This window comes from Diospyros lotus, chromosome 11 (genome assembly GCF_014633365.1).
Source record: "Diospyros lotus cultivar Yz01 chromosome 11, ASM1463336v1, whole genome shotgun sequence".
Classification (NCBI taxonomy): Eukaryota; Viridiplantae; Streptophyta; class Magnoliopsida; order Ericales; family Ebenaceae; genus Diospyros; species Diospyros lotus.
This window is the reverse complement of record NC_068348.1, coordinates 32,556,099-32,582,643: the sequence shown is the minus strand read 5'-3', so window position 1 is coordinate 32,582,643 and position 26,545 is coordinate 32,556,099. Positions and strand designations below refer to the sequence as shown.

At 34.4% G+C, this 26,545-nt stretch overlaps 1 protein-coding gene across 1 annotated transcript; it reads right to left on the bottom strand.

Moving 5' to 3' along the window:
- Nucleotides 1–2,993: 2,993 nt before the first annotated feature.
- On the bottom strand, nucleotides 2,994–9,535 carry LOC127812893 (glutamate receptor 2.7-like). The gene is made up of 5 exons (XM_052353442.1): nucleotides 9,215–9,535; nucleotides 5,783–7,122; nucleotides 4,403–4,715; nucleotides 3,885–4,282; nucleotides 2,994–3,807 (listed from the first exon to the last, which is right to left on the bottom strand). The coding sequence occupies exons 1-5, from the start codon at nucleotides 9,498–9,500 to the stop codon at nucleotides 3,370–3,372; spliced, it is 2,775 nt and encodes a 924-aa protein (XP_052209402.1). The 5' UTR covers nucleotides 9,501–9,535; the 3' UTR covers nucleotides 2,994–3,369.
- Nucleotides 9,536–26,545: the final 17,010 nt, after the last annotated feature.

Genomic DNA, 26,545 nt, shown 5'->3' with positions numbered 1-26,545 from the left:
GAACCGTGGGGGAAATATGTAAACATAATCATAAAAAAATAAACACAAGTTATTTTTGTTTTTAATGTGGTGGCTAGAATAACAAAGAGGAAATTGCTTCCGCCTTTAATGTATTTGTAGAACATAAACGTGTTTCTAATATTATGAAATAATTTCAAAATATTTTTAAGATTATAAAAATGACCCAAAAACTTCTTTTAATTTTTCTTAGCATTTCAAAATATAAAACATTTAATGGCATCATTCCAGTGTCTCCGTGTATCAAAGCTCATGGGTCACATCACCAAAAAAAAATTCAATGAAAATCATACTTAAACCATCTTGGATCGAATTATATAAACTTTAAATCCTCTAGAGATTAAAAAAGGAGATAAACCGAACTTGCCTATTACTCTTTTCTTTTGTTCCTTCTTTAAAATTTAGGTACTAACTTAATTATCGAAAATTACTTTGGAAACAAAAACCCCACTTATAGGAGTTGACAGATAATTCTTCTGAGTCATAATTTTCACCAACATCAAAAACTATTATTTGTATGCCTTCCATAATAAAAATCTATCCATCTCATTGCAAATGGGTATCAGCAAAGTAATGGATCCATATTGCATTATAAAACAATAATGCATGCAACCACATATAACATATGGTACATTCAGATCAGTGGCTAAATTTCATTATTAATTTGTGGGCTATGGATCAGTACGAGCTGGTGTTCATGTGAATGATCGTCGTCACCTTCACCAACTTCAACAGTGTCTGTTGCTACTGGCTGCTGTCTTGCACTCGGTTCATGGGATTCATCACAAACATTATCATTTCCTTTAATTTGTGTTTGAGAAGAATATAAATCATGCATGTAATACTTGTATTTGATCTAGTGCATGTAGCACTTGTTAATACTAAATGATAGCATAATAAAATGTTGTATTAAAGGGAGTAACTAGCTAGAACCTTATATTGCTAACAACAATAAAAGTTAACCGTTGATGCATCACATATACATTAGGGTAAGAGTGGGTCCGTCCTTATTTGGCGAGAGTGGTTTGGCCAAAGTGGATCTTGTGAGTGAGAGTCGCTAGGCCCCCAAGATAATGAAATATGTGAATTATGATTCTAATCTATTTACTCTTAAATATGCATATTTATTCGTCATCTCCTATTTTGTCTTAATTATTACTTGGCATATCACGGCATGATGATTTATTATTGATGTATTGATTCCATATTTCCCTATTATAATGCTCTTTACCCCTCACAAAATTAATAGTAGACTTACCCGTTAACATTTTCACATTTGTAGGTTGCTATCAACTGTAGTGATAAGAATGGTATTTGGCAATTTTGACCGCATTTACCTTAGATATGCTTCGGGCTATATCATGTTCATTACATTTCACTGAATTTATGTATGGGAGCATTTATATTCTTTTCTTTTGTGTTCTAAATAATGTTGGCAATGTAATTAGATGATGACTTCCACTGAGAACTTAAGTTGTTAAATGAATTTATGGTAATTTTGTGATAAATTTGAAATGTTTGACATAATAGATGATACGGTTCATTGTAAGTCTTACTATTCCTTATTGGATGCTACGATTTCTTAGGATAGTGCTAGTCACGGCCTTTGAAAATGGGGCCTGAAAAAAGCTAACAAAGGGAACATCTCAACTGATCAAAATATCAACTGAAAATCATAGAATGCGTAAGTGATCGTGCCATCATAATAATGCCATACTATTAACTATTATAATAGAAATTTCACTTCCCATTTAATGGAAGAAGATTAGCCAATCATCTGCATTGTGGCCATATGTAGGTAGCATTCTTAATTGTACTACAAGAAACAGAAATTTAAAAACAAAAACATGAGTAAATTTTAGATAGACCGTATGCTATGGAATTGTGGAATACGAAACTATATGTGCTTGATTTAAAGTTGCATACCTTTTGCAATCCATGAATATGCAGTGTGTTGGTATTTATATACATGTCCATTGATAAGTCCACTTTCTACAAATGCAGATGACAGCAAATGCATTGCCAGAGAGCGCAGATGAGTGTTATGCTATATGGTATGGATTCATTAATTTCAAAACCTGTTACTTTCCAGAAGTTGAAAGAATGCCTTGAACGATATATTAGATGATATGCCCTGTAAATGTTTCTGTACAAATTAGAAATGTTCTGTAGGAAAGTTTCGTGAGGAATTAATGTATCTTCCTATGCTCAGCCAGAGCCTCTTAACTTGTGTATATCAGTATCATCTTTGATGTATTCTTTCTTCCTTCCTTTCTTCGACTGTTTTCGCAATTCACAGTTAAATTGTTTCCCATGTAGGGATGTGAGAGAGAATACATACTTTCCCCAGGAGATGCAGTTACAAAAGGTGGCCCTTGACTGTACATACCTTAAACACAACTATTGTTAGTATTAAGATTAGAATCAGATGAAATTTGAATTAGGGTTTATCTCTCTTTAAGATTTTTTTTTTTTTTTTGTGTTTAACTCTTGATAGCATTTATATTTTGCATAGGCTTTATCCTTTGTATAATTTTCCCTATAAATAACTGTACAAAAGCCATGGAAATCATTCAAAGCAATACAAAATTCACTGTTTTGAGTTTTTTTTTTGTCTCTTCTAACATGGAATCTGAGCCTCCCTTTGATCTCTAATGTCTAGATCAATTTTCTATCTATCAATTCTCTGTTTATTTCTGGTTTCTGGCTTAGCTTCTTGTTTTACCATTTCTTTGTTCTCTGCAAATTCATTTGGTCCCTATTCTGGAGCAGTCAACAATAATTCATTTTATCTCTAAACCATTGCTCCATAAGAGACCTGTTCTCTTAAAGCCCCCTGCCAGACCTCTCCTTTTTGATTTTCAGAAACCAGCAACACAGGGGAAACCACCAGTTGGGATTTAGGGACACACAAAATCAAAGAGAAACACACCCTCTGTAATCTGTGAAAGAAAAGTGAGGATACCCCATATGTGACTAGACTGGGCCTAATCTAACAAGAGAATATGTGAAATTAGTTTTAAGTGTATAAGCTAAGCTGTAAATCCATATGGCGGTGAAACTACAACATAATTAGATATCCAATAAGAGATCACAGTGCAACTAAGTCTACATCTAGATTAGTGACTTTCATTTGTGGAGTCTGGGGCACTGTTTGGTGTCTCTTTATTTGGATCACCAACTTCACTTGCTTCAACAATCTCTCTTCTTATTTGCTGTCTTGAACTTGGTTCTCCAAATTCATGGGATTAATATCCTAGAAGCAGAATTGCCATCTGGGTGGTTTGAAAAGCTAAATGGAGTTCAAGATGGATGAGAGTTCATATAAGGGGAAGGATAGAATCAGAGGCTTCAAGGACTTAGTGGGAGATCACCAACACTAGGTTCACCACTATCTACACTACTGATAGTGTTCCCGTCTTGAAATCCAGGCTTCTTGAAAGTATGGCTAGAGAGGTCTTTTTTGTCAAAGTTATTAACCAGCGCAATGATCTTTTCTCTTGTTGAAGCATTGGGCTCAAGCTGGTTTAATACGTGCTTATGCTCATGTACAAATATGATGGTATATATTACGAGAGCTGAAAGTGAAGCCAAGCCAGCAATGAGGAACAAGCCCCAGAAGCTCTCAACACCAAGGCTGACACTGTTGGAAGAAAGCGAGTTGCTGGAATCTGGGCAATTGCTTTCGTTATAAAGGACTTTCTCTAAGTCCACCATTTTCTCTCCTTCAGTCACACTCAAGACTGCTCTTGAAACATCATTTACTAGTGGGGAACCAATTGGAAACGCCTGCAAATTATGATAAGTTATGTACCCTTATAAACCTGAAGAGAGAGAGAGAGAGAGAGAGAGAGAGAGAGACGTACAAAGCCAAAGCCATCTGTTCTATTAGTTGGTGGGAGCATAGTGTATTTGGAGCAATATTTGGAGAGAAAGACCTTCATGTAGGGGATTTCATCGAAAGCAGCAGCAACACTGCCATTTCTAAGGAGTTCATCCAATTCCTCAGCAGACTTGTAGACCTTGATTGATCTAAACTCGTTAAAACCCAATTGTTTTAGGATGTTTTTGACGAAAGAACCATCTGGGCAACCCACATTCTCATTTTTCTTTAGAAGTTCACTTAGATCAATAATAGTGGGTTGAAGCTGTTGAACGGTTAACATTGAAGTTAAACTTGCCGTGTAACTTTGAATCAGTATCAACACCACAAAACACCATACAATCACCACAAACCTGCCCAAGTTGCTCACAATCCTTTCCCCTGCAAAAGTATCTATTTTTGAATAATAATTCATGATTAACACCAATATATGCATATTATTTGATGATATGATATGAAACCTGGCTAATTTAATTAAGAAAAATGATAAGAAGTCATTACTCTGGGCAAAGACCATGGTGGAGAAGGCAAACCAAAAAATGGTTCCAGCCTGATGAGAAGGAGGCCCCCGAAAGTCCACATTTATCCGATGTTCAAGAACCCAAATCACAAAGCCAACGAAAACGAATGAACAAAAACTTGCTAACCAAAGACCCCAAGTTAGAGGCTTCAAGAACACCCATGCATTCTTCTTCTTCTTGTCCCTAAGTGGCACCACCATTGCCACTCCAGACTCAGTGAAAGGCAAACTGAAGTCCACGTAATTTGACCTATTTGCAATAATAGTAATATCTCCAATCGCTGCATCAAATTTCTGTTCCTCATAAAATAGCCAATATTACTGTTAATATCAGTTAGAAAATTATAACTAATTGACACAAAAATTTAATGACGAGATTAAGTTTTTGAGAACATTAAATCTAAGTATGTATAGAAACTTATTTCAGAGGAAAATAGGAAAATTTGATAAAGGGATGCATGCCCATGATTAGGGGTGGCAATTCGTGTTGGCGGGTCGTAAATGTGTCGTGTCAAGACACACGTATAACGCGTGTCAGGCTAACCCGAATATGACCCGTTTAATAATCATGTCAAATTTCTTAAACTCGAACACGACACGACCCGTTTAACCCGTTTAACTAAACGTGTCGTGTCACCTGTTAACCTGTTTAACCCGTTTAATTTAAATGGGTCGTGTTGTGTCACATGTTAAACGTGTTATTTAGTTTTAAACGTGTTATTTCGTGTATAATCGTGTTAACGTGTTCAAATCAACCCACTAACCATTTTAATTAAACGTGTCATTTCGTATATAATCGTGTTAATGTGTTCGGGTCAACTCGTTAACACGTTTAATTAAACATGTCATTTCGTATTTAAACGGGTTAGACGGATTGACTTGCCTAAGACACTAAAATAATCGTGTCATAAACGGGTTAACCCGTTTATGACCCGAACCCGATTAACCCCAACCTTAACCTGCTTAACTCCGTGTCGTGTTGTGTCGTGTAATCGGGTCATGTCCAAAATTGCCAGCTCTACCCACGATGAGTCCTACAATTCAATAACTAGTGTCATGTGAGTGAGTAAGTGACTAGTTATTTGAATGAGAATTGCAAGAGAGTTTTTAACTTTGTCAAATTGTAGCTGTGTGGGGAATGATAATTTTTTCATTTGAAAGTACCCACCACCATTGATTGAGAAGATTTTTCACATATTATTGTAGGATCATGGACATTATATGGGCATTGAAAGCGGACCACGTTAAATTTCTGCTTCCTTTTCTCTTAATTTCTACGTGCAATGTGTGTGCGAGTTGATCTCCACAAAATGGACATATAAAACTGGAAATACTGGGAACGAGAAGAGAAGGAGAATTACCCCATTATAAACCTGCTCCACCAAATCATTGTAGTTGCCTGCACTCTTCCCGTCAGGAGTTGCAAATGGAACATATTCGTATGCAACTGGATATGGTAGCTTGGCCATTACGGCATCAAACACTTTGATGCAGTAACCTTCAGGCCTAGTCTCATTATCACCATACACCTTCACAAATTCAGTGAAGCCAGTCTTGACTGGAACTCCTATTCTCAGCTTCTTACCATCTAAGGGATTGTCCACCCAACCTTTGGGCGGAGACGTAATGTCACCTGGCCATATAATTGATCCAAGTAATTCCTTGGAAGTGGAATAACCCACAGTAGTTGTACTAGTGAGGTCGAAGACTTTGGTGAGTCCCTTTTCTGCTGTCCAAAATCCGATTCCGTTTTGACCATTGCCAATCACATTGACTATCTGGTATGCTGATGTTTGTAGCTGCCCATCAACCATTTGAAAATGTCCACTGAGTCCTTTAAATTTAGTATTTTTAAGAGCTTGGAGAAGTTTTGGGCCCATTTGAGAGACTCCCAAGGTTTCAAGATCTGTTGAATTTCTTGATGTGTTCGTCTCTAGAAAGACAGTAGTATTTGTGGTGCCAACTACCTCCACCGCCATAGCCAGTGCAGTAGCAGCATCATATGCCCATAGTCCGAAAACATTTAGATCAGCATCAAGCATAGTGGGATTCTCTTGCTTGAACTTGGTTTTCCACCTAACTCTGAAATTCTCAAACTGTTTTGTTGGGACGACATAAGGCTTTACGCCCAATACTCCTTGCATTGAATCAATGACTTGAGGATCCAACGAAGTCAAGTCATTTCCCACTGCATCGGTTATGATCCAAACATACTCCTTGCTCATCATTCCAATCTCTTTTGCTTTCATAAACAGCTGAGAGGCTAGATCAGGAAACGTGTGGACAATGAACACTCTAGTTTGCTTTGTCTTCAACTTGTAAAGCTCGACAGCAATTTGATCGCCTGTGGCCGAGGGAGGAATGACGCTCCGGTATGGTATCCTAGCGTCGATTTCGTGCAAGGCATCGGCCATAGAAGGCATTATTCCCTCCCCAAATGCGTTGTCTACATAGATTGGAACAACTTCTCGCCATCCAAAGGCTCGAACGATGGCAGCAATGGCTTTCGCTTGAGAGGAATCGTTCTGCGCGATGCGAACGAAAAATGGCGTCCGAAGGGGTGATAGAGAAGGGCTTGTTGCAGAGAAGGAAATAATGGGTACTTGAGCTTTGGTGCCAAGATCAATTACGAAGTCAGCTTGCATGGATGTTGATGGACCAACAATGGCATGCACTTGAGCATATTTCAGCAGGTATAGAGCTGCACCATTTTACAGGAAACTAATCAAATATTCTGTTTATTAATTAACAGATGAAAAGGCTGCGGTCTATATCTACGTCGAAACGTCAGCCAACAATAGAGAAGTCCTAAGGGCTAAGGCTCCGTCCTACAGACAAAGCCCACTAGGGCTCTGAAGACCCTAGCCTTACACCCCGCAGACCTCTGCAATTTCGGATGTTGTCAGCGACAAAGACATGACGGTGGCCAAACCATGGTTCCCCCACCACCAGTGCGCGTAATGATAGAGGTGTTAGATTACGACGGTGAAGGGTAACTTGGCGGTAGAAGGCTCTATATGAGGAGAAGTAGAAAAATAGCAAAATTGAAAATTTAAAGGTTTGACCAAAGGCACCACCAATTATACACAAATCTTTTGCATAAATTTTTGAATTATCCATCTTCTCCTTATTTATCGCTCTTTACCCATTCCTTTTATCTATTTTTCTCTTATTTCGGGCATATAAAATGTGATGCTTTGGTAACTATTGTCCTACGATACACGAAAATGAGTTGAGGGTATCATTTCGATGTTTTTAAAATATTTTATTTTTAAAATTTTAAAAATGTAAAAAAGAAATATTTTTGAGATTATTTTATAATATTAAAAATATCAAAAATGCATTTTCGTACTCGAAGAGATTAGAGATGATAAAATTCTGTGATTAAATTTTTTTCATCTCTAACTTAAAATTTTTATTTTTTTTGAAATTTGTTTAAATGTATTATAAAATTTATGTTTATTTTTAAATTAAATAATTATTTTTTATAATTTTTATTTTAAAAAATATATTACCCCATTCAATTTCATACAAATGGAGTAATATATAAATCTATGAAGGCAACTAATTCGATTTCATTTAAATTTGAGATTAGGATAACTCGAAAGTGTGTTAAAGTCTTTATTTTTATAATTAAATAATTATTTATTTTATTTGAATGTATTATAAAATTTATGTTTATTTTTAAACTTTAATGGTCATCAATCAATCAATGGGTTTGTGAGTTTTGAATATCATATGGCTCTGTTCAAGATGGTGGAGGGGTTGACTGTAGATTTGTAATGTATCGATAAGGTTTTTTCTTTTCACTAAAAATTTCATTATTTTTAGCTATAGATGAGGTTTTTAATAGTAGATGAGGTTTTAAATAGGGTTTTATAGCACTGAAGGTGGCGCTTTCTGGTGAAACTCCATCTTTGAAAAGATGAGGTTTTTAGTGAAACTTCATTGCCAAAATCATTTCTAGGGAAAGAAGATGAAGAGAGAAATGTTATATCTATAAATAAATTTAATAGATAATTTTTATAAATTGACATGATATATATAAATTTATAATATTTTTATTCAAAACTAGTAATTGTTTATAGTTGTGAGTAGATTTATTATTAAATTTAAATAGACCTATATATTATGAATTTAAATATTATTATAAATTTATGTGAATCACATCAATTTATAAAAATTATTTGTGAGTAGAGCATTTCCCACCAAATAATAGAAGGGAAACCTCATGCAAAAGAACAAACTTACCTTATTTCACCTACTTAAATAGTGTAATAAGTAGGTTATTACACTATTTAAGTAGTGTAATAATCATTAATTATTTTATGGGACGAAAGTAACTAGAGAGAGAGAGAGAGAGACACTATTTAAGTAGTGTAATAACCATTAATTATTTTATGGGACGAAAGTAGAGAGAGAGAGAGAGAGAGAGAGAGAGAGAGAGAGAGAGGGGGGGGGGGGGGGGGGAAGAGAGAGTTTTTAACAACTAACCTCTATTATGGCATTTGAACTACTATCATTTTTAATGGAAATACTATGTTGTCCGCTATCGGGTTAGCATTTGCCCAGCAGTGAGGGGGCGTAGGCCCCATGCACGTGCTGCAGGTCCCACGTGCATGGAGCCCGCACCCCCTCTCATTGTTGGGCAAATAGCATCCCACGCACATGAAGCTCGCGCCCCCTTTTTATTGTCAGGCAAATGTTATGTTATTCGATAGTGGATAACATAGCATTGGTGTCATTTTTAATTGCATTAATTGCCCAAAACAAGCATGAGAGAGAGAGAGAACCTGCAGCAGCAGCACCAAGGTCGTCGCCTTTGGAGTCCTTGGGCTTTGGGACTACCCTAGTCCTGTAGGAGGCATGAGAGGCATAGAAGTCAGAGAGAGCCATGGAGATGCAGCTCAACCCCATCTTCCCAAGCATTCCCTTCATGTCAAGAACCACTCCCACTTGTACCGCAGTTGCTCCGCTACTGTTATTAAGCTGATCATCCCCCAAGGCCATGCTTGGCAAGATCATGATCAGAACAAAGGCAATGAAAGAGAAGTTGACTTGTGGGCTTAGATTTCTCATCCTGGCTAATTGGACCTCTTTTCCGGAGAGTTCGAATTCTTGCTTAAGCAGGGAATGGCTGTCCAAACCAACTCATCACCATATATACACTACAGATTAGGGAGCTAGAAAAGTCAACCATCAGCTGCTGAGCCAAGAATAAGAATAGTATACTCCCATCCTAAATTGCATATATAACATGGGACGCAATTATTATTAGTTATGCTTAGGCATACAACGAAAATTTTATGATATTATACTTAAAAACCATTAATTGGTTTTCTTCTCCTTTTACCCCAATTTGAATGGTAATTATAGTTAATTTTATTCTATTAGTTAGTAATAAAAGCAATCAAAAGTATCAAACCACTCCCATATAAAGTACTTTTGTATTGTTGGTGGTGCTTTGTTTCGTTTTTGCTTAGTATCTTATTCATTTTTCATATTTGTTTTTGTATATCATAATTAATATTGTTGTTATACGATTAGAACAATAAATTTATAAAAGGAGAAACTGTCGATGGATGACCTTCTTATGGTCGATCCGAGCAATGGGTGACTCTTGTGTGACATATTTGAGCGATGGATGGTTCACTCAAGGGATGGATGACTCATTTGGGCAATGAGTGATGCGTGGATTGTCCAAACAATGGGTAATTATCGGTAGAGATGGATGACTCTCATGGGGTGGAGTGACAGCGATGGATGAGTCATTTGGGAGTAGTAGCATCGATGAATGAGTCCCTTGGCTAGGCTGAGAGCGATGAATGACCTGCTGGAAAGAAAATAGGTTATGGGCGTGGGTGAGAATCCTCGCAAGGTCCCTCCGATGCTTAAGTCAATCCCTCATCGAAGTGAAATACTTGAAGGCAAAGAGTAAGTACGAGAGTGAGAGATTGCATACCGAATAAGGGGAAGATACCTCTTATTTATAGCGATGGGAGGGGCATCCATGTGTCGCGTGACCCGATTTTCATGGCAAGAATCTCAGAGAGACAAGTCTCACGGGGGTAGTATAGGCCGATTCTATCGAAGGTGTTAGCGCAAGAACGTGGGGCACAAGGATACGAGTGTGGTACCCCGAATGACCCTCACTCAGGGGTGTGTGCAAGCACAGGCAAGGAGGAGTGCATGCACATGGGGTTGTGCATACGAAGCCGTACGAGCAAGCACACGAGTTCGAACGTGAGGGGGCTATGTGCGCAGGGGTGCACTGGGTCGCGCACGAGAAAGGTCGCGCAAGGGTGCACGGAGCCTTGCGTGTTGGATCGCGCGCGCGATCCTACTAGGGGCACAACACCCCGAGTGGGGTCACTTGGGGGTGCCTTACCCCCGAGTGAGGGTCACTTAGGGGTACGTTACCCTAGAGTGCCCTTACTCGGGGGCAGAGCTGTGCGAGGAGGTGCCCCTCACTAGACTATCGAGTGGCACTCGTGGGTGCTTTTTCTGCCACCCTCGAGTGACCCACTCGAGGGTGGCAGCCTAACACGGGTGGCCTCCCAAGCCACCTACAGCTACCTTGCCACGTGGCATTTCCCAAGGTTGCCACGTGGCATTTTTTTTTCCTCTTTACCATTTTTATGTTTTAGCCAATATTTTTGTTAGGCATAACAAATATTTATAAGGATGTAATTTATTTTTTATAAAATGTTTTGTTTTTATTTAAAAAAATATCAAAATTTATTAATAAATACCATAAACACCTCAGGACACTTCCCAAGACCCTAATCTATATATACTTGTAGCCCAAACAAACATTCTAAAGTTACCCTCCACCACAAAGTACACTCAGTTGATTATAAATATTTTATGCAAAGCATATCTTGACAACATTTGAATTGGTCAAAACTCAGCAATCTCACTATTATATAGCAACAATGGAATAGAATATTCGACACACCATGAATAAACCCTGAAAGATCTTAAAAAAGAAGAAGAATACATAAAAAAAAAGAAAGAAAGAAAAGGCTATTAGCAAGAAATAACTTAAATCTTTTTACGAATTTGTAATTTAATTTTAATAATTAAATTAAAATTAGCTCAATTAAATATAATTTTATCTAACATGCTAAATTAATTTAAATCATGCATATTCATGTTAATTTGACATGATAAGTATTATGTAATAATATAACAATGATGGTAGAAGGAGTTGGTGACTCTTCTACCATGGGCTATCGAAACTAGAAGCAACCCTAACTTTCCAAAATTAATAGTCAACTATCACCCCCATATCTCTCCTGCAGCATCAATGTCGCTATTGATTGCATCGTCGCTTTCACGACACCTCAAAACTACAAGCCAAGGCTTTCCCACCTCTTTCACCTCCATGGTTGGCAACCCCTACCACCGCTCTAGTCCAAACCATGCCCCACATCGAGGCTTTCATTCATCTTCACCTCTTCCACCCCAGTGGCGACCAAGCTACTTCCTCTCTCAACCGTTTCCCTACCATAGCCTTCACTTCCAAATTTGGGATATTTGTTTTCTTTGAAGCCCTAACCACCCCCAATGACATAGCCTTCACGATTACCCCCTCGGCAAGGATGTAGAGCTTCTTGATGAGGTGTTAGTCGGCAGACTCTGCCACAATTCCGATTGAATCAAGAACTTAATATTTCATATTTCCACGCTAGTCAATCTTGCGGAGTCGCTAGGAGCGGGGCTAGGGTGGAGTGGGCTCTGTTCGGTTCCCTTGGTGGTAGGCAGAGCATGCTTCGTTTGGACTTCCTTTGGGAACTCACCGGGAAGGGCTAGATGGCCTAGTCATAGCAACTAGAGTAGAATGGTCAGGTGTTGCCGTCGACTATTCATCCTTTTTTTTTTATATAAATATTATTATTATTATATGACACACATGTCATTCCACATCAATATATTTTTTTATATAAATAAACATATTTTTTTTCTTAATAAATTTTATGCATTGGATAAAATTATACCTAATTAAACTAATTTAAATCTAATTATCAAAATTGAAACTATTGAATTAAATTACAAATTGGTGAAAAGGCTTAAGTTATTTTTGCTATTAGCCCCAAACAAAGGGAGCACAATTAGGAATTTTTGAATTTTCACCATGTTGCATGAGACCAATCAAACATGCACCTTGTCATTGCTCTAAGGGTGTATTTGATTGGAAAAAGATGAAAAAAAAATATTTTTTAATTTCATAAAATACAATTTTCACCTCTCCTAGTTGTAATTTTTTATAAAAAAAAATAGGTCAAAACATTTTTTAATGTATTGTACTATAATTTTTTTTTATAAAAAATATTAAGCAATGAACATGTAAGTGTAAAACATTTTTCATTGATAGACTCATGGTAACCTCCGACAGACTCAAATTTCAAGCAAAAATGTTGCTTTCGCCGAAGCAGGATTGTGTCCTGAACCTTCGGAGAAGCACCCTCTCAAGTTCAAAGCTTTCACCTGTCGCTATATGCATGCCATTGTCACAGGCCACCTTGACCAAATCAACCGTTATATGAGGAGGCTGATTGATGTGTATTAAATGATAGGCTTTAAAGTTTCTTATGAGGATGACATCCCCCGTCCATTACAACCACTTCTGATTAGCAATTTAAAAAAAAAAAATATTCACTTTTACTTAAACAGAAAGTGTTTATCAATACAACATTGTACCCTTAACATTAAGAGCTGTAGGTCCATCCCAAAGATTTTCACTGATTTTATCACGTAACCGACAACTGCACGCCTTCTTCTTCTTCTTCTTCTTCTTCTTCATATATAGTTTACCTTGACCAAATCAACCTATGAAGCTTCGCAGAATGAATAAATAATACCGTTCAATGAAATAACTGGGATTGATGGAGAAAACAGTGATTGACTATAACAGGGATTAATAATTAATTCCTTCTGACAACGTACAATTAATGAAATAACAGGGATTGATGGAGAATCTTTTTATCTTTTTAGTAAAACTACTCCTATCCCTATATTTGTTAATTTGGCTTGTGAGTTGAAATCTGATTATCTACGTTACATGATTATAACTCTCTCTTGCGTCACAATATGCCTATATTAAGGGCACGAATTTTATAATAAAATTTATGTCATTTATTATATATGAGTATTTTATTTTTTATATTGAATCCAACTTGATTGTCATAAGATATATAAAAAAAATTAAGCATTACTTTTAGTTAAGTAAGTTTTGGACAATAAGCTGGAGAGCAACTATTGGACACACTTAACTTTGGAGACAATTAATGGTAATTGACTCCAATCATTTTGGATGGGGGATACTTACAAAAGTTTTAGTGAAAGTTTCAACTCGGTCAAAATCCCGTCGGACCAGTGAACCAGGAATTGAGTTGATCTTGATTTTTTTCACTCTCATTACTTACTTTTAAATTATCAATTATTAATTAATTCTTTAATAACATATATAATAATTATATATAAAATATTAATTAATAATAACATTTCTTATAATAAAATATAAAACACTAGTATTTTAAATATATATTAAATTATATATTTATTTAATTATAAAAAATATATATGACATCATCTAGTTAGACCATTCTGATTCAACCGGTTGGATCAAGTGACTCGTGACCCAGTTAATAGGCCGGTTCACTATCCAGTTCGATTTTCAAAACATTGGTCAACACCCTCCCTCTAGCGCCTGGTTAATTTGGTTTCGGGATTAAATAACCATTTGGATATAAAATAAATATTAGAAGTTAATTATCAATTTAATTATTAATTTGTTCATTTGCGGGTTTACGCAAATGAAACAGCTGGGCCATAGCATATACAGACGTTGTGAATAATGGGGTTGAAGTCGTGCATGTTGTTCAGCGTTGTAGGTACGATATCTCATTCTCATGGTAATTTAAGCAGAACCCAAAAAAAGTGTTTTCTTTTTACGATTATTACTTTTTTTTGTCATTTTAGTCACTTGTCATGCTTAATTACCCTTCATTCAAGAAGACTTTTAGACTCCTATATATATATATATATATGAAGGATCAGCACATTGTACATGCGAGCATATCCTGATGGTTGTTGCAAGTCCACAGGTAATTGGGATGCTACAGTGAAAGCTGGAGGTTGAACAAACTATGCCTCCGAGTTTGCATCAAGATTATAATCAAGATTATAACGAGGGCCGACCCTAAGATTATAGGGGTCTTAAGTTAAATTTTTTATGGGGTTCTTTACGACTATATTTAAAAATAAAATTAATATAAATAAAAAAATTATTATATAAAATTTACAATATTTCACTCTAAATTTATTTTTTTAGTAGTTTTAGATAAAAAATTAATAATTAAATTATTATAACTAATTTGTTTTAACATATGTTTTTCAATAGACATAATTGTCAATCCATTAATGTAGATTCACTAATAAGAGAAAGATCACAAATATTGAAATATAAACACAAAATTAATTAGTAATTTAAGGGTTAATAAAAAAAATCAAAAGACATAATTGATAAATCACACAACGAGACGATGAAGACGAAAATGGAATCACAAAAGAAAATGCATAATTATGAAATCAATTAGATTGAGAACCTATGCAAATTGATGGCAGATGCAGTTATAATGGATGGATAAAAAATTGAGAAGGAGTGGAACTGAGGAAGACGATGGAGTCGCGACCACTACCAGATGCATGGAAATAGTTGTGATACAATTATATAAGGGGGAGATTTAGATTAATTAAAAATGTATGGAATAGTTGTGAGGGGATGGGTGCTACTACCAGACGCATAGGAATAAAATTGATTATTAATAAAGAAAGCTAAAAATTGAGATTAATTAAAAATTATATTGATATTCATGGGATTAATTATTGATAAAAGAAATGTGAGAGATTGAGATTAATTAAAAATTTACAATGATTTAAAATAGGCATGGGCCTAACATCTCTTTTATTTTAAAATTTATTATTTTTAATTAATTTTATTTTGTTATTTAATTTAAAATCTGAAAATTAAAGTGGGCATGGGCCCCCCTTTGGCTGAAAATGGGCATGGGCCCTAGGCTGCTACCTAGGCAGCCTATGTCCAGGGTCGGCCCTGATTATAACTTGTCCAAAAAGAGGACCCCTATTGAAACAGAGAGAATGAAAAGAATGTCTCAAAATTCTCATTACTCGAAATAAGCTGCATTGCAGCGAGTTTAAATACAATATGTGCACTTGCTCTAATTAACTGATGATGGCACTATTGTACAACAAACAAAACTAACAACAAAACATAACAATATAAATGTTAGGCTAGCCAATATTTGTTAGTCCCCCTCAACATAAATCATGAATGTCAATAATGGCCATCAGCTAGTTGATGCTGAGTGTGGATAGAAAATAGCTTAATAAGATCAGTAATAATCTTCTCACAAACAAAGTGGCAGTCCAACTCAAATTGTTTCGTGCATTCATGAAACACTGAATTAGTGACAATATGGACTGCCACTTGATTATCACAGAAAAGTAGAGTAGGAGCTGGATAAATAACTTGGAAGTCCAATAATAACTGAGTGAGCTACACAAGCTTACTAACAGTGGATGCAAGAGCCCGGTATTCAACTTCAGTTGATAAACAAGAGACAGTGCTTTGTTTCTTAGCCCTCCAAGAGACCAAAGATTGGCCAAGAAAAATATAGAACCCAAGTAGTGGGCTTCCTTGAGTGCAAACATGATCCCCAATCAGCATAAAAAAAAGCTCGAAGTTGAAGAGAGTAAGAAACTAAGAAGAACAAACCTTGACTAGGAGCTGCCTTAAGATATTGTAGGAGATGATGTGCAACATCTAGATGAGGCTGAGAAGCAAATTGTCTTAGCTTGTGTAAAACAAAGGTAATATCAGGCTAGGAGATAGTTAGATAAAGCAGCCTACCAATAATTTTCCTATACACAGATGGATTTGGTAGTAAATCTCCCTCAAAAGAACATAACTTGGAATTAGGAATCATAGGCAAAGATGCTGGCTTGCAAGCTAGAAAACCTATATCTTCAAGAACTTGGAGAGTATAATGTCTCTGGGAGAAAAAGATACCTTTAGAAAATTGAGCTATCTTTGGTCCAAGAAAATATCTCAACTAGACAAGATCCTTCAGTTTAAATTGACTATCAAGAAACACCTTGAGAGAGTCTATGGCTACAACATTAGGATCGATGATAATTATATCATCAACGTAAACAAGTAGAGCCACAAAAGAAATGTAGTGCCTTTAGTGAAAGGGAATAATCAAAGCAAGATTGATGAAAACCATGTTGAACAAGAACACTAGAGAACTTAGGAAACTATTGTTGAGATGCCTATTTTAAACAATAAATTGACTTGTGCAGCTTATATACTAACCTCTCCTCCTGAGATAAAGCATAAACTTAGGGTTGATAACCAAGAGGAAGGTCCATGTACTACAAGAAATTTGAATTTTAGTGACCACCTTTAGTGACGACCAGTTAAAAGTCATCACTAATTCCAATCTTTAGTGACGGTCAGATAGAGTCCGTCACAGATGGTGCCCAATAGTGACGGCCACACGCAGTCGTCACTGAATGTGCCACATTCAGTGAGGGTCGGGCAACGTTGGTCACAGATGGAGGCATAATAGTGACGAACACATGCGATCGTCACTAAATGTGCCACCTTCAGTGAAGGTCGGGCAACGTCAATCACAAAAGGAGGCACAATAGTGATGGCCACACGTGGTCATCACTGAATGTGCCACCTTTAGTAAGGGTCAGATAGCCTCGATCACATATAAAGGAACAATAGTGACGGCCACACGCGGTCGTCACTAAATGTGCCACCTTCAGGTCACAGATGAAGGCATAATAGTGACGGCCACACGCGGTCGTCACTAAATGTGCCACCTTCAGTGAGGGTCGGGAAATGTCGGTCACAAATGGAGGCACAATAGTGATGGCGATATGTGGTCGTCACTGAATGTACCACCTTTAGTGAGGGTCAGGAAACGTTGGTCACAGATAGAGACACAATAGTGACGACCAGACATGGTCGTCACTGAATGTACCACCTTTAGTTAGGGTCGGGCAATCTCAGTCATAGATGGAGGAACAATAGTGACCGCCACAAGCGGTCGTCACTAAATGTGCCATGTTGGAGGTTAATAGTGACAACCACACTTGGCCATCACTAAATGTGATATATGGTAATTATCATTAAATGTATAATTTTAAGGATTAAAAAAGAATCATCAAAAAGAGTTGCACATTAAAAAAAAATAAAATATATAAATTTAACATGATTTAGTCTTAATACACTTAATTATGTAATTTTAAACTAATAAAATAAATCCACTTAAATAGTGATGGTGTAGTTTTTGAATTAAAAAAAAAATAGATATACTAATGTCTTTAGACAAATTAAATTGTAAATTTATATATATTTTTAACTCTAGATAATTAATTACTTTTTCATTCAAATAACTTGATATTTTGAGTAATTTTATTTATTTAGTCACAACAATTCTTGTAATACAAAAAAATAATTAATCAAAATTTGTATTCATTGTAAAAAAATTTGATTTTCTCTACGAAATTGTAGATAAAACACTTAGACTGCATTCTCTTTGTTGTTTTTAAGCCATTTTTAGATTTCAATTTTCTAAAATAATGAATACTATTTTTAAAAACGGATTTTCAAAAATAAAAAAAAATTGTAAAAATAATCCAAAACAACAAAATATTGTTTTGAGTGTTTTCATTCAAAACAAACTCCAAACTCAAAATACATAAAACAAGTTTCATTTTCAATATTTATTCATATTTTATTATTGTAATGGAAAAAATATTACAAAATTCACTAAATTTAAAAAATATATATATATTTAATATGATAGTAATATTAATATTTATAATTTATTGAATAATCAAATTTATTAAATAGAATATCATTAAAAAATTATTCTCAAAATTTCAAAGAGAATGTATTTTCTAACTTTTTATTTTGAGAAATAGTTTTTCAAAATAATAAAAAGGACGCATTTTCAATTTTTTGAAAATAAACTCCTAAAACAGAAAATTGAAAATGAATTCAAAACTCAAAATTGAAAATTAAAACGCAAATAGAACGCAACCTTATTTTTCACCATATCAAATCATTGCTAATCATATTAATTTTCATTATAAATTGATTTTCTTTACCAAAATTTTTGTAATCAATAATTATATTTTTATAGTTAATTCTATAAACAACTAATAAACCACTATGCATGATATCACTAAATTTAATTTTGTAGCAGAAAAAATCATGTTTTTGGGAATAATATTTTTTTCTAAAACTATACCAATCTATACAATCTAAATGAAATATAAAGCACACAATATATAACTTTAAAAACTTTTAATTAATCATATAAAATAAAACTAATGTCAACCACACACTACAAAAAATCTCTAACTATTTTTAATGTGAATACATGTAATGATAGCAACATTAAATTTAATTTCGGGCTATTTCTTCTTCTGCTATTTATGCATTGCAAGAACCTAAAAAACATAAATAAATGAAAGATTAGATAAATTAATATAACTTATTTGAATGTGAAATATTTATAATAATTTGAATAAAGAAAACTAACCATACTTCTAAGAAATAGTTATACTAGTTTTCCCTTATTATTGACTAAAAATTTAAATTCTAACCATTAAATAATAGAAAAAAATTATTAGGATTTAACTAACATTTATATAAACAATCTCTAAGTTGATTATATTTTTTTTTTTATAAATACACGAATATAATTATTAAACTAATATAATTTAACATTAATTATTTATTGATAATACAATGTATTAAAAAATTACGAACACATTAAAAAGAATATAATATATTAAACTAATTTATTATAATTATTAGATTTATAATATAATTACATTTTTAAATAAATATTAATTTGATGAAATAATTTAAATTATTTTATTATTATAATTTAGATTATTATCATATATTATTAGTTAAATTATTTAATAATTATTATAATTTAAATTATTTTATCAGTTATTATGATCATAATTATTAATATTAATTTTATAAGTTATTTTATTTTTATTTAACAATTAAATATTTTAACTTAAAAAAAAAACAAAACCCAACCTTTTTATCCGACGGGAGATGCTCCCACCAAACGCCCAAAAACCCACCCACACCCCCCTCCCCCCAAACCCCTCAATCAGCCTGCAAACCCCCAGCCCTCAAATCTCCCAAATCCCCAACTTTTCGTTGCCTCCTACTGTCGTTGCTTTAATGATTCCGCTTCCACTGCTTCAACAGCTCCGCTTCAACGTTGTCGCTTCTGCTGCTTCAACAGTTTGTTGGTCCCTTGACACACACAATGACCACTCAAGAGGGAAGGTGAATTGAGTGATTAAAAACTTATTGAATCGATTCTTTCCTTTTTAAAACTCTTGAGATTTTCTTATACACACAAAATACACTTGTTATAAATATATATGTTGTTTGGAAATGATAGCAATATAAATACACAAACAACCACAATATAAACACAAGATATATAGTGGTTCGGTGTATCCAACACCTACTCCACTCTCTCAAGGTCAAATCGACACTTGAGGTTCCACTAAAACCACCATTAGGTTTCCACACAAGAACACCTAGCAAACTTGTACACCCTGAGGTTTCTCCTTAGCTCACCCCGGAAACTAATACAACACAATAATACACCTAGATTACTTGGGTTCTAGGATGCCACTCACAGTCCACAATCTAATACGAATAAATCAATCCTATGTCCAACACACTTGGACTACAATGGATATCAATACAAGAACAATATATAAGACAAAATGAAATGATACAAGTTACCAATAAGAAGAAAACTTCTTCTTTGCCTTGAGGCTCCAATGGATAGATCTTTGAAACTCCTTGGGCCTTAGATTGCTTTGATTGAGTGCTTGAGAGCTTGGGTGTGCTTTAGGAAGATAGGAAATGGTAGAGCGTTAGCCTTCTCAACATTTCTCCATTTGATATTTACATTGAGGCTCCCAAAATGACCTGCAACGGCTCCAAAAATCTGACCGTTGGAGTTTGGCAGTTGACTGCTCTAACCGACAGTCGACTCTCGCTGACCCACTCTCGACTATCTCGACTCTGCATAAACAATGCTCGGCTATATCGACTGATGCACATCCATAGTCGACTACCATTTTGACTTATAGTCGACTGTCCCTCACTAGGAGTCAACTCTCAGTTCAGATTTCAGAAAAATAAGATTTGCTTTGATAATACAATACATAACATAAATTCATTACAAGATATTTACGTCCACATTTTCTTTTATTTATATTTTACCTTCCATTTACTTTAATACATAAATGTAAATAACAAAGTATCCCCCATTTGGATTCAATAAAAATATATAAAAAATCAAAATCCAAATAGATAAGAAAGTAGATTTTGGTTTTTAGAACAAATTTCGGTTTTGACGATTTTAATAATTCCAAATACATACTTTCCATTACTTGAAAAATTCACTAAAAATCATTTTCACAATAATGAATACTAGCTATGAAAATACCGGGAGTTAGTTTTTCAAAAAGAAAATATTTCCTTATATGTTCCCTTATAGTGTGCTAGTATTCTACTTAGAATCAAATAGCATTTCTTGGTTCGTTTTGATACACAAAATACTATAATACTTAACAAATATCAAAAATCCATTAGGGGTTTTAAATATACCAAAAATAGTTTTACTAAAATTATGTTTTGTTAAACATCAAAATACACAATAGGTTGATTGGAGCAATTTGGCTCAACACAGTTCCTCTTCAACGTTGCTGCTTCTGCCTCCATATTTACCATATTATAAGGTAAAGAATTTTATAGGGTATATCTTGATGAGATTTTGGTTGTGCTTATTAACTTATATATTACGATTGCGTGTGTGCGTATGTGTGTGTGTATGTACGTATGTACGTTTGTGTGTGCATATGTGTGTGCGTATGTACGTCTGTGTGTGTTCTGATTAATGGTTGGTGTTATGTTTTAATGGTCTGAGTAATGGTTAGTCTGATTTTCTTTATGCTATGTGTGCGTATGTATGCGTATGTGTGTTCTGATTAATGATTGGTCTGATTTTTTATTTTTTGGTGTTTTGTTTTTTGTTTTCTGTTGGGTTGATTATTGTTGTTATGATTTTATTGTTGTTGGTGTTCTGATTATATTGTTGTTATATTGTTGGTTATATTCATAAATTAAAACATGACAAACTTGCTGCATAATTTTGAAAGAGAAGGATTGCAGCATAAACATTAAAATTATTTGTAGTGGTCAATTTTGGACAAATTTTTTAAGATTTGATGGATTTGCTTGTTCTTGTATTGAATTTGTATAAATATTGTAAAAGAATAGCAGGTGCAAGAAACACTTGCTATAACAATTTATTGAGTGTTTATTTTTTAATTTTCATTTAAGAAACAACCATAGCAGGTGCAAAACTCTTCAATGTTTGTTTTGGAACCATATTCTCATATGTCTGTGCATTGTTAGTTATTGAAAGAATTCTAGAAGCTTTACACAAGCCTAGATGATATGGGATATAGGAATTATAATGAATAATCCATAAGTTTTCTACAATAATAAATAAATATTCATGTATGCAACAAAAGTCTGTCATAATCATTTATCATTGAATGAAACATCAGATGCCCCTGCGGATATGCATAATAGTCAAAATGTATAACTAAATCAATGATCAGATACAAATACAGAATGTCTCATGGGCATATGCATGGTGGTAACAAACAGGTTGTGGTAGATAACAGAATACTTATTCCCCATTTTATTTCTTTTTAAATCATGAAGTTTTTAACAAATTTTGAATGAATATCAAAGGATGGTAAGAAAGCAAGCATGGATTTAATGGAGCTAGGCATTAGGAAGGAACTTCACATCGACGAAAATGGTAAACTACCTCTTGCATGCTATACTTTATCTTCGAAAGAAAAATTGATGTTGTTGGAATTCTTGAAAGAGGTGAAAGTACTTGATGGTTATTCATCAAGCATTTCAAGATTAGTGAATATGAAGGAGCGCAAAATTTATTTTTTGAAGAGTCATGATTCCCACATACTTATGCAGCGGTTAATACCACTTGCTATACGAGGTATTTTGCCAAAAGAAGTGTGCAATGCATTGATTGAATTAGGCAACTTTTTTCGAGAAATATGTTCTAGAGTATTGGTGGTTGAAAGGCTAAATGAATTAGAGCTCCATATTTTTGAGACTCTTTGTAAATTAGAGCAGATCTTCCTTCCCACATTTTTTGATGTTATGAAACATTTTCCAGTTCACTTGCCTTCTGAAGCTAGAATTGTCGGACCGGTCTAATATCGATGGATGTATCCAATTGAAAGGTGAACACATTATCTTATAACAGAATATATTTGAGAAAATAGGCATATATATGTTACTACAAGAGGCTAACATTTGTTTGAAAACTTTTGATAGATATTTACGTATATTAAAGTCCTATGTGTGTAATAAGAGTCGTCTGGAGGGTTCGATTGCAGAAGGATATCTTGCGGAGGAATGCTTAACCTTTTGTTCTATGTATCTCAGTGGAATCGAAACAAAATTCAATCGCATCGATATGAATGATGATAGGGATGGGGTGGAACCTACTGGAGGATTATCTGTGTTTTCCAAAGTAGGTTGTGGTTTGGGGAAAGCGAATCAATGTGAGATTGAAAGGGAGGAATGGTTGCAAGCTCGGTTGTATGTTCTAAAAAATTGTGATGAGGTTCGATTGTTCATTGAGTAAGTGCTAATTTTGATATATATAAAATAACTTTCATGTTTGCCTAAGGCTTGGTATTGTACAATTTGGAACAGAGAACATAAGCAATCCTTGGCTTGCTCTCTTGCCCATTCTCTTCCTCAACACAGAAAATATTCACAATAAAGACTTTCCCAGTTGGTTTGAGAATCAAGTAAGTATAATGTGCATTTGGGTTCACATTGGACACACATAGTGTGGCACTTACACTTTCAATACTCGCATTAATGGGATGTATTCTCTAACAGTGCCTTTCAATGAATAGGTGACACAAATGCACAATTCGAAGATTGGAGTGGATGATAATTTATTATCACTTGCTCGGGGTCCAGCTCATAGTGCATTATCATACAAGGGTTATATTGTTAATGGTTTTCGATTCCATACTCGAGATCATGACAAAGAATTAAAGACTCAAAACAGTGGAGTTGTTGTGATAGGAAAAACAAATAGTTTTGCCAGTGCATGAGATAATAGTTCAATTGTCAGTAATGTGGATTACTATGGTGTGTTAACAAACATTATTGAATTACAATATCTTGGAGGTAATCGAGTAATTCTATTGAAGTGTGATTGCAGAGATGTTTATTCTCAAGGAAGAGGAATCAAGACAGATGAACAAGGGTTCACTTCCTTAAATTTTGGACGTTCCTTACAAACCAATGAGCCTTTTGTCCTGGCTAGCCAAGCTGAACAGGTTTATTATGTGAGGGATATGTGTGATCCTAATTGGTATGTTGTTCAAAGATCACAACCTCGGGATTTTTATGATATGCATGTTGAAGAAGGTAGTGAAGATCAACCATATCAGCAGAAAGAGCCATTAATTAGCTCATGTTCACCCCAACATATGAGTGAATATGAGGAAGACTTTACATTGATTAGAAGTGACATTCCAGCAGAGATTCCATGTGAAGAAGGTGTATCACGTCAATTGGGAAAACAAAAGAGTGGGAAGGGAAAAAAGAAAGTCAGAGGGAGAGGAAAATGAAAAGTCATTGAATGTTATGATGATGATGATGATGATGATGATGATGATGATGAATGAGCTTGAGTGTTTTGACTTTTGGTTTGTAAGTATGAGGCACTATAACTTTATAGACACCAGAGATTGCATATGTGTGCTGGTTATTGTATAATAGTCTTGATGTTTATAAGCTAAGTACGAATCAATTTAAGTTGACTTAATTTGGATAGAGTATAACTCGTTTGGATTTGGATTGAATTTACATGTAGACAAATGATTAGACTATATGGGCAAACTATAACTCTATCTTTCTATCTCTCTCTCCTTTTTTTTTTTTTCGTTTACAGGTTGGTCCTTCTCTTTTTCATCTTGTGTGTGCATTCGTGATACTAACATTGTTCGAGGTATGTATCCTGTGAGTGATAGGATTTAATCACTCCCTCCGGGTGGTGGGTGATCACCATTTTTTTTTTTAAATTTTGAATGCTTATTACTATATGTATCCTGTGAGTGATAAGATTTGATTTGTAACGACTCGTCTAGTGAGCCTTAAATGTTAATTATATTTTTATATAGTGTGTTGTATGTGGGCTTGTTAGATGCCAAAAGTAAGTTATGGGTGAATAAGAGGTTAAATGGTGCAAAATATTTCTATGTGATCTAAGAGGTAAATTAATTAAAAATAACATTTTTGTAAAAATGCATGTAAATAAATTAATAAATGTATTAAGTTGTTGGGTGAGTGCCTAACTGGTATGATCACAACAAGATCAACTTCCATTGTTGAATGTCTTGGAGTACTTAAGCACATAGGCAGAACATGGTGCGTCATAATTCAAGACTCTGATCTAATAGTTTCGCTTGAGATTTGGTTGATCTATTAATTTCATTATCAATTGCATCCAACCTTGCATACTTATTGGTGTAAAGCTTTCAAGAGCAATAGTTTTCAAAAGAAAAAGGTGCTCATGTACTCATTTTTTGATTGAAATGTTCAAAGAACTTCATTTAATATTTAAACCAATAATAAAAATATTAATCTTTCCTAAATTATGCTAGTACAAATATGAGATCCATGCTTTGATAAGGGACCATTCTTTAGATAATATCTGAAGTATGATTCAAAAGCTTAATGGAGAGTAAATGAAATAGAATAAATAATAGTTTATAGTGAACTTTTGAAAATATAATACAGTGGAAGTTTAGAGCAATGGTTATGTATATTGAAAGTGTTCTTAAATTCTAGCTTATTAATTCTAAATCACTATCTGTTCATGGCCGCCATTTATTTGTCTTTATCAAGCTATGTAGTTAAATGCTTAAATTATGCATCAGCCATCTAGAAAATTGTTATCTTTTAATGTGATGTGAATATTTAATGAATTTTTAAATATAAAAAATAATTTTAATTATAAGATATTTTTTTTAATTTCTATATAAACTTTTAATATTTTTTAAGTGATGTTGCTTATTGAAAAATAAAATATTAAATCATCGCCTTTTTTGGAAAACAATGCCATGAAAATAACATGATAGTGTAATTTTCATTTGTGTTGATGCATTTTGTAGCTAATGGCGAGCAGTGCACACATTTCTCTAAGTGTTGATCAAAGTCCGTCTATATCACCAAGTTCAATTCCTTTATCATTGCCTCCTTTAAAGTCTTCCACTGGAAGTGCAGGTCAAAATTAAGTTTAATCTATAATGTAATTACCTAATTTATATTGGGCTAATTTTTTCCTAATTATGTTAATTACATTGTATTTATTCTATCATGAATAAGGTCTATCTCAAGAAAAAGAAATCAGGGGAATACCAAAAATAGGAAACACACAAGTTTAGCGCCTAGTCAGAAATTGCCATTACAATTTAACAATTATAGCCAAGTAATAGGTCCAAATGCAAACGTGTTTGCAAGCTACTTAGGGAAGATTGTTGCAGTGTGTGAGGATGCTCCAATAACTTGCAAACGATGGGAAGATGTAACAGCTCGCCTCCCGGAGCCCCTACTGTGAATAGAGGATCCGTAAGAGGGTCATTATTTGAGTGATATAGAACAATAACACAACTAAAAACTCAGGCACTGCCCTTATTAAAACCATATCTTTTAAATCACATAACATCTCGTAGACATTTTTACATAACTATTCACCACTTGGGCATACTTGGGCTTATTTAACATATATCTAACCCAGAATTTTAAAACATTACACAATGACACCCAAGACCTAAGTTTGGGAGAGCTCTGCACTTGCTATCCTGACTCGACGATCTGCACTCAACTCTGTCGTATG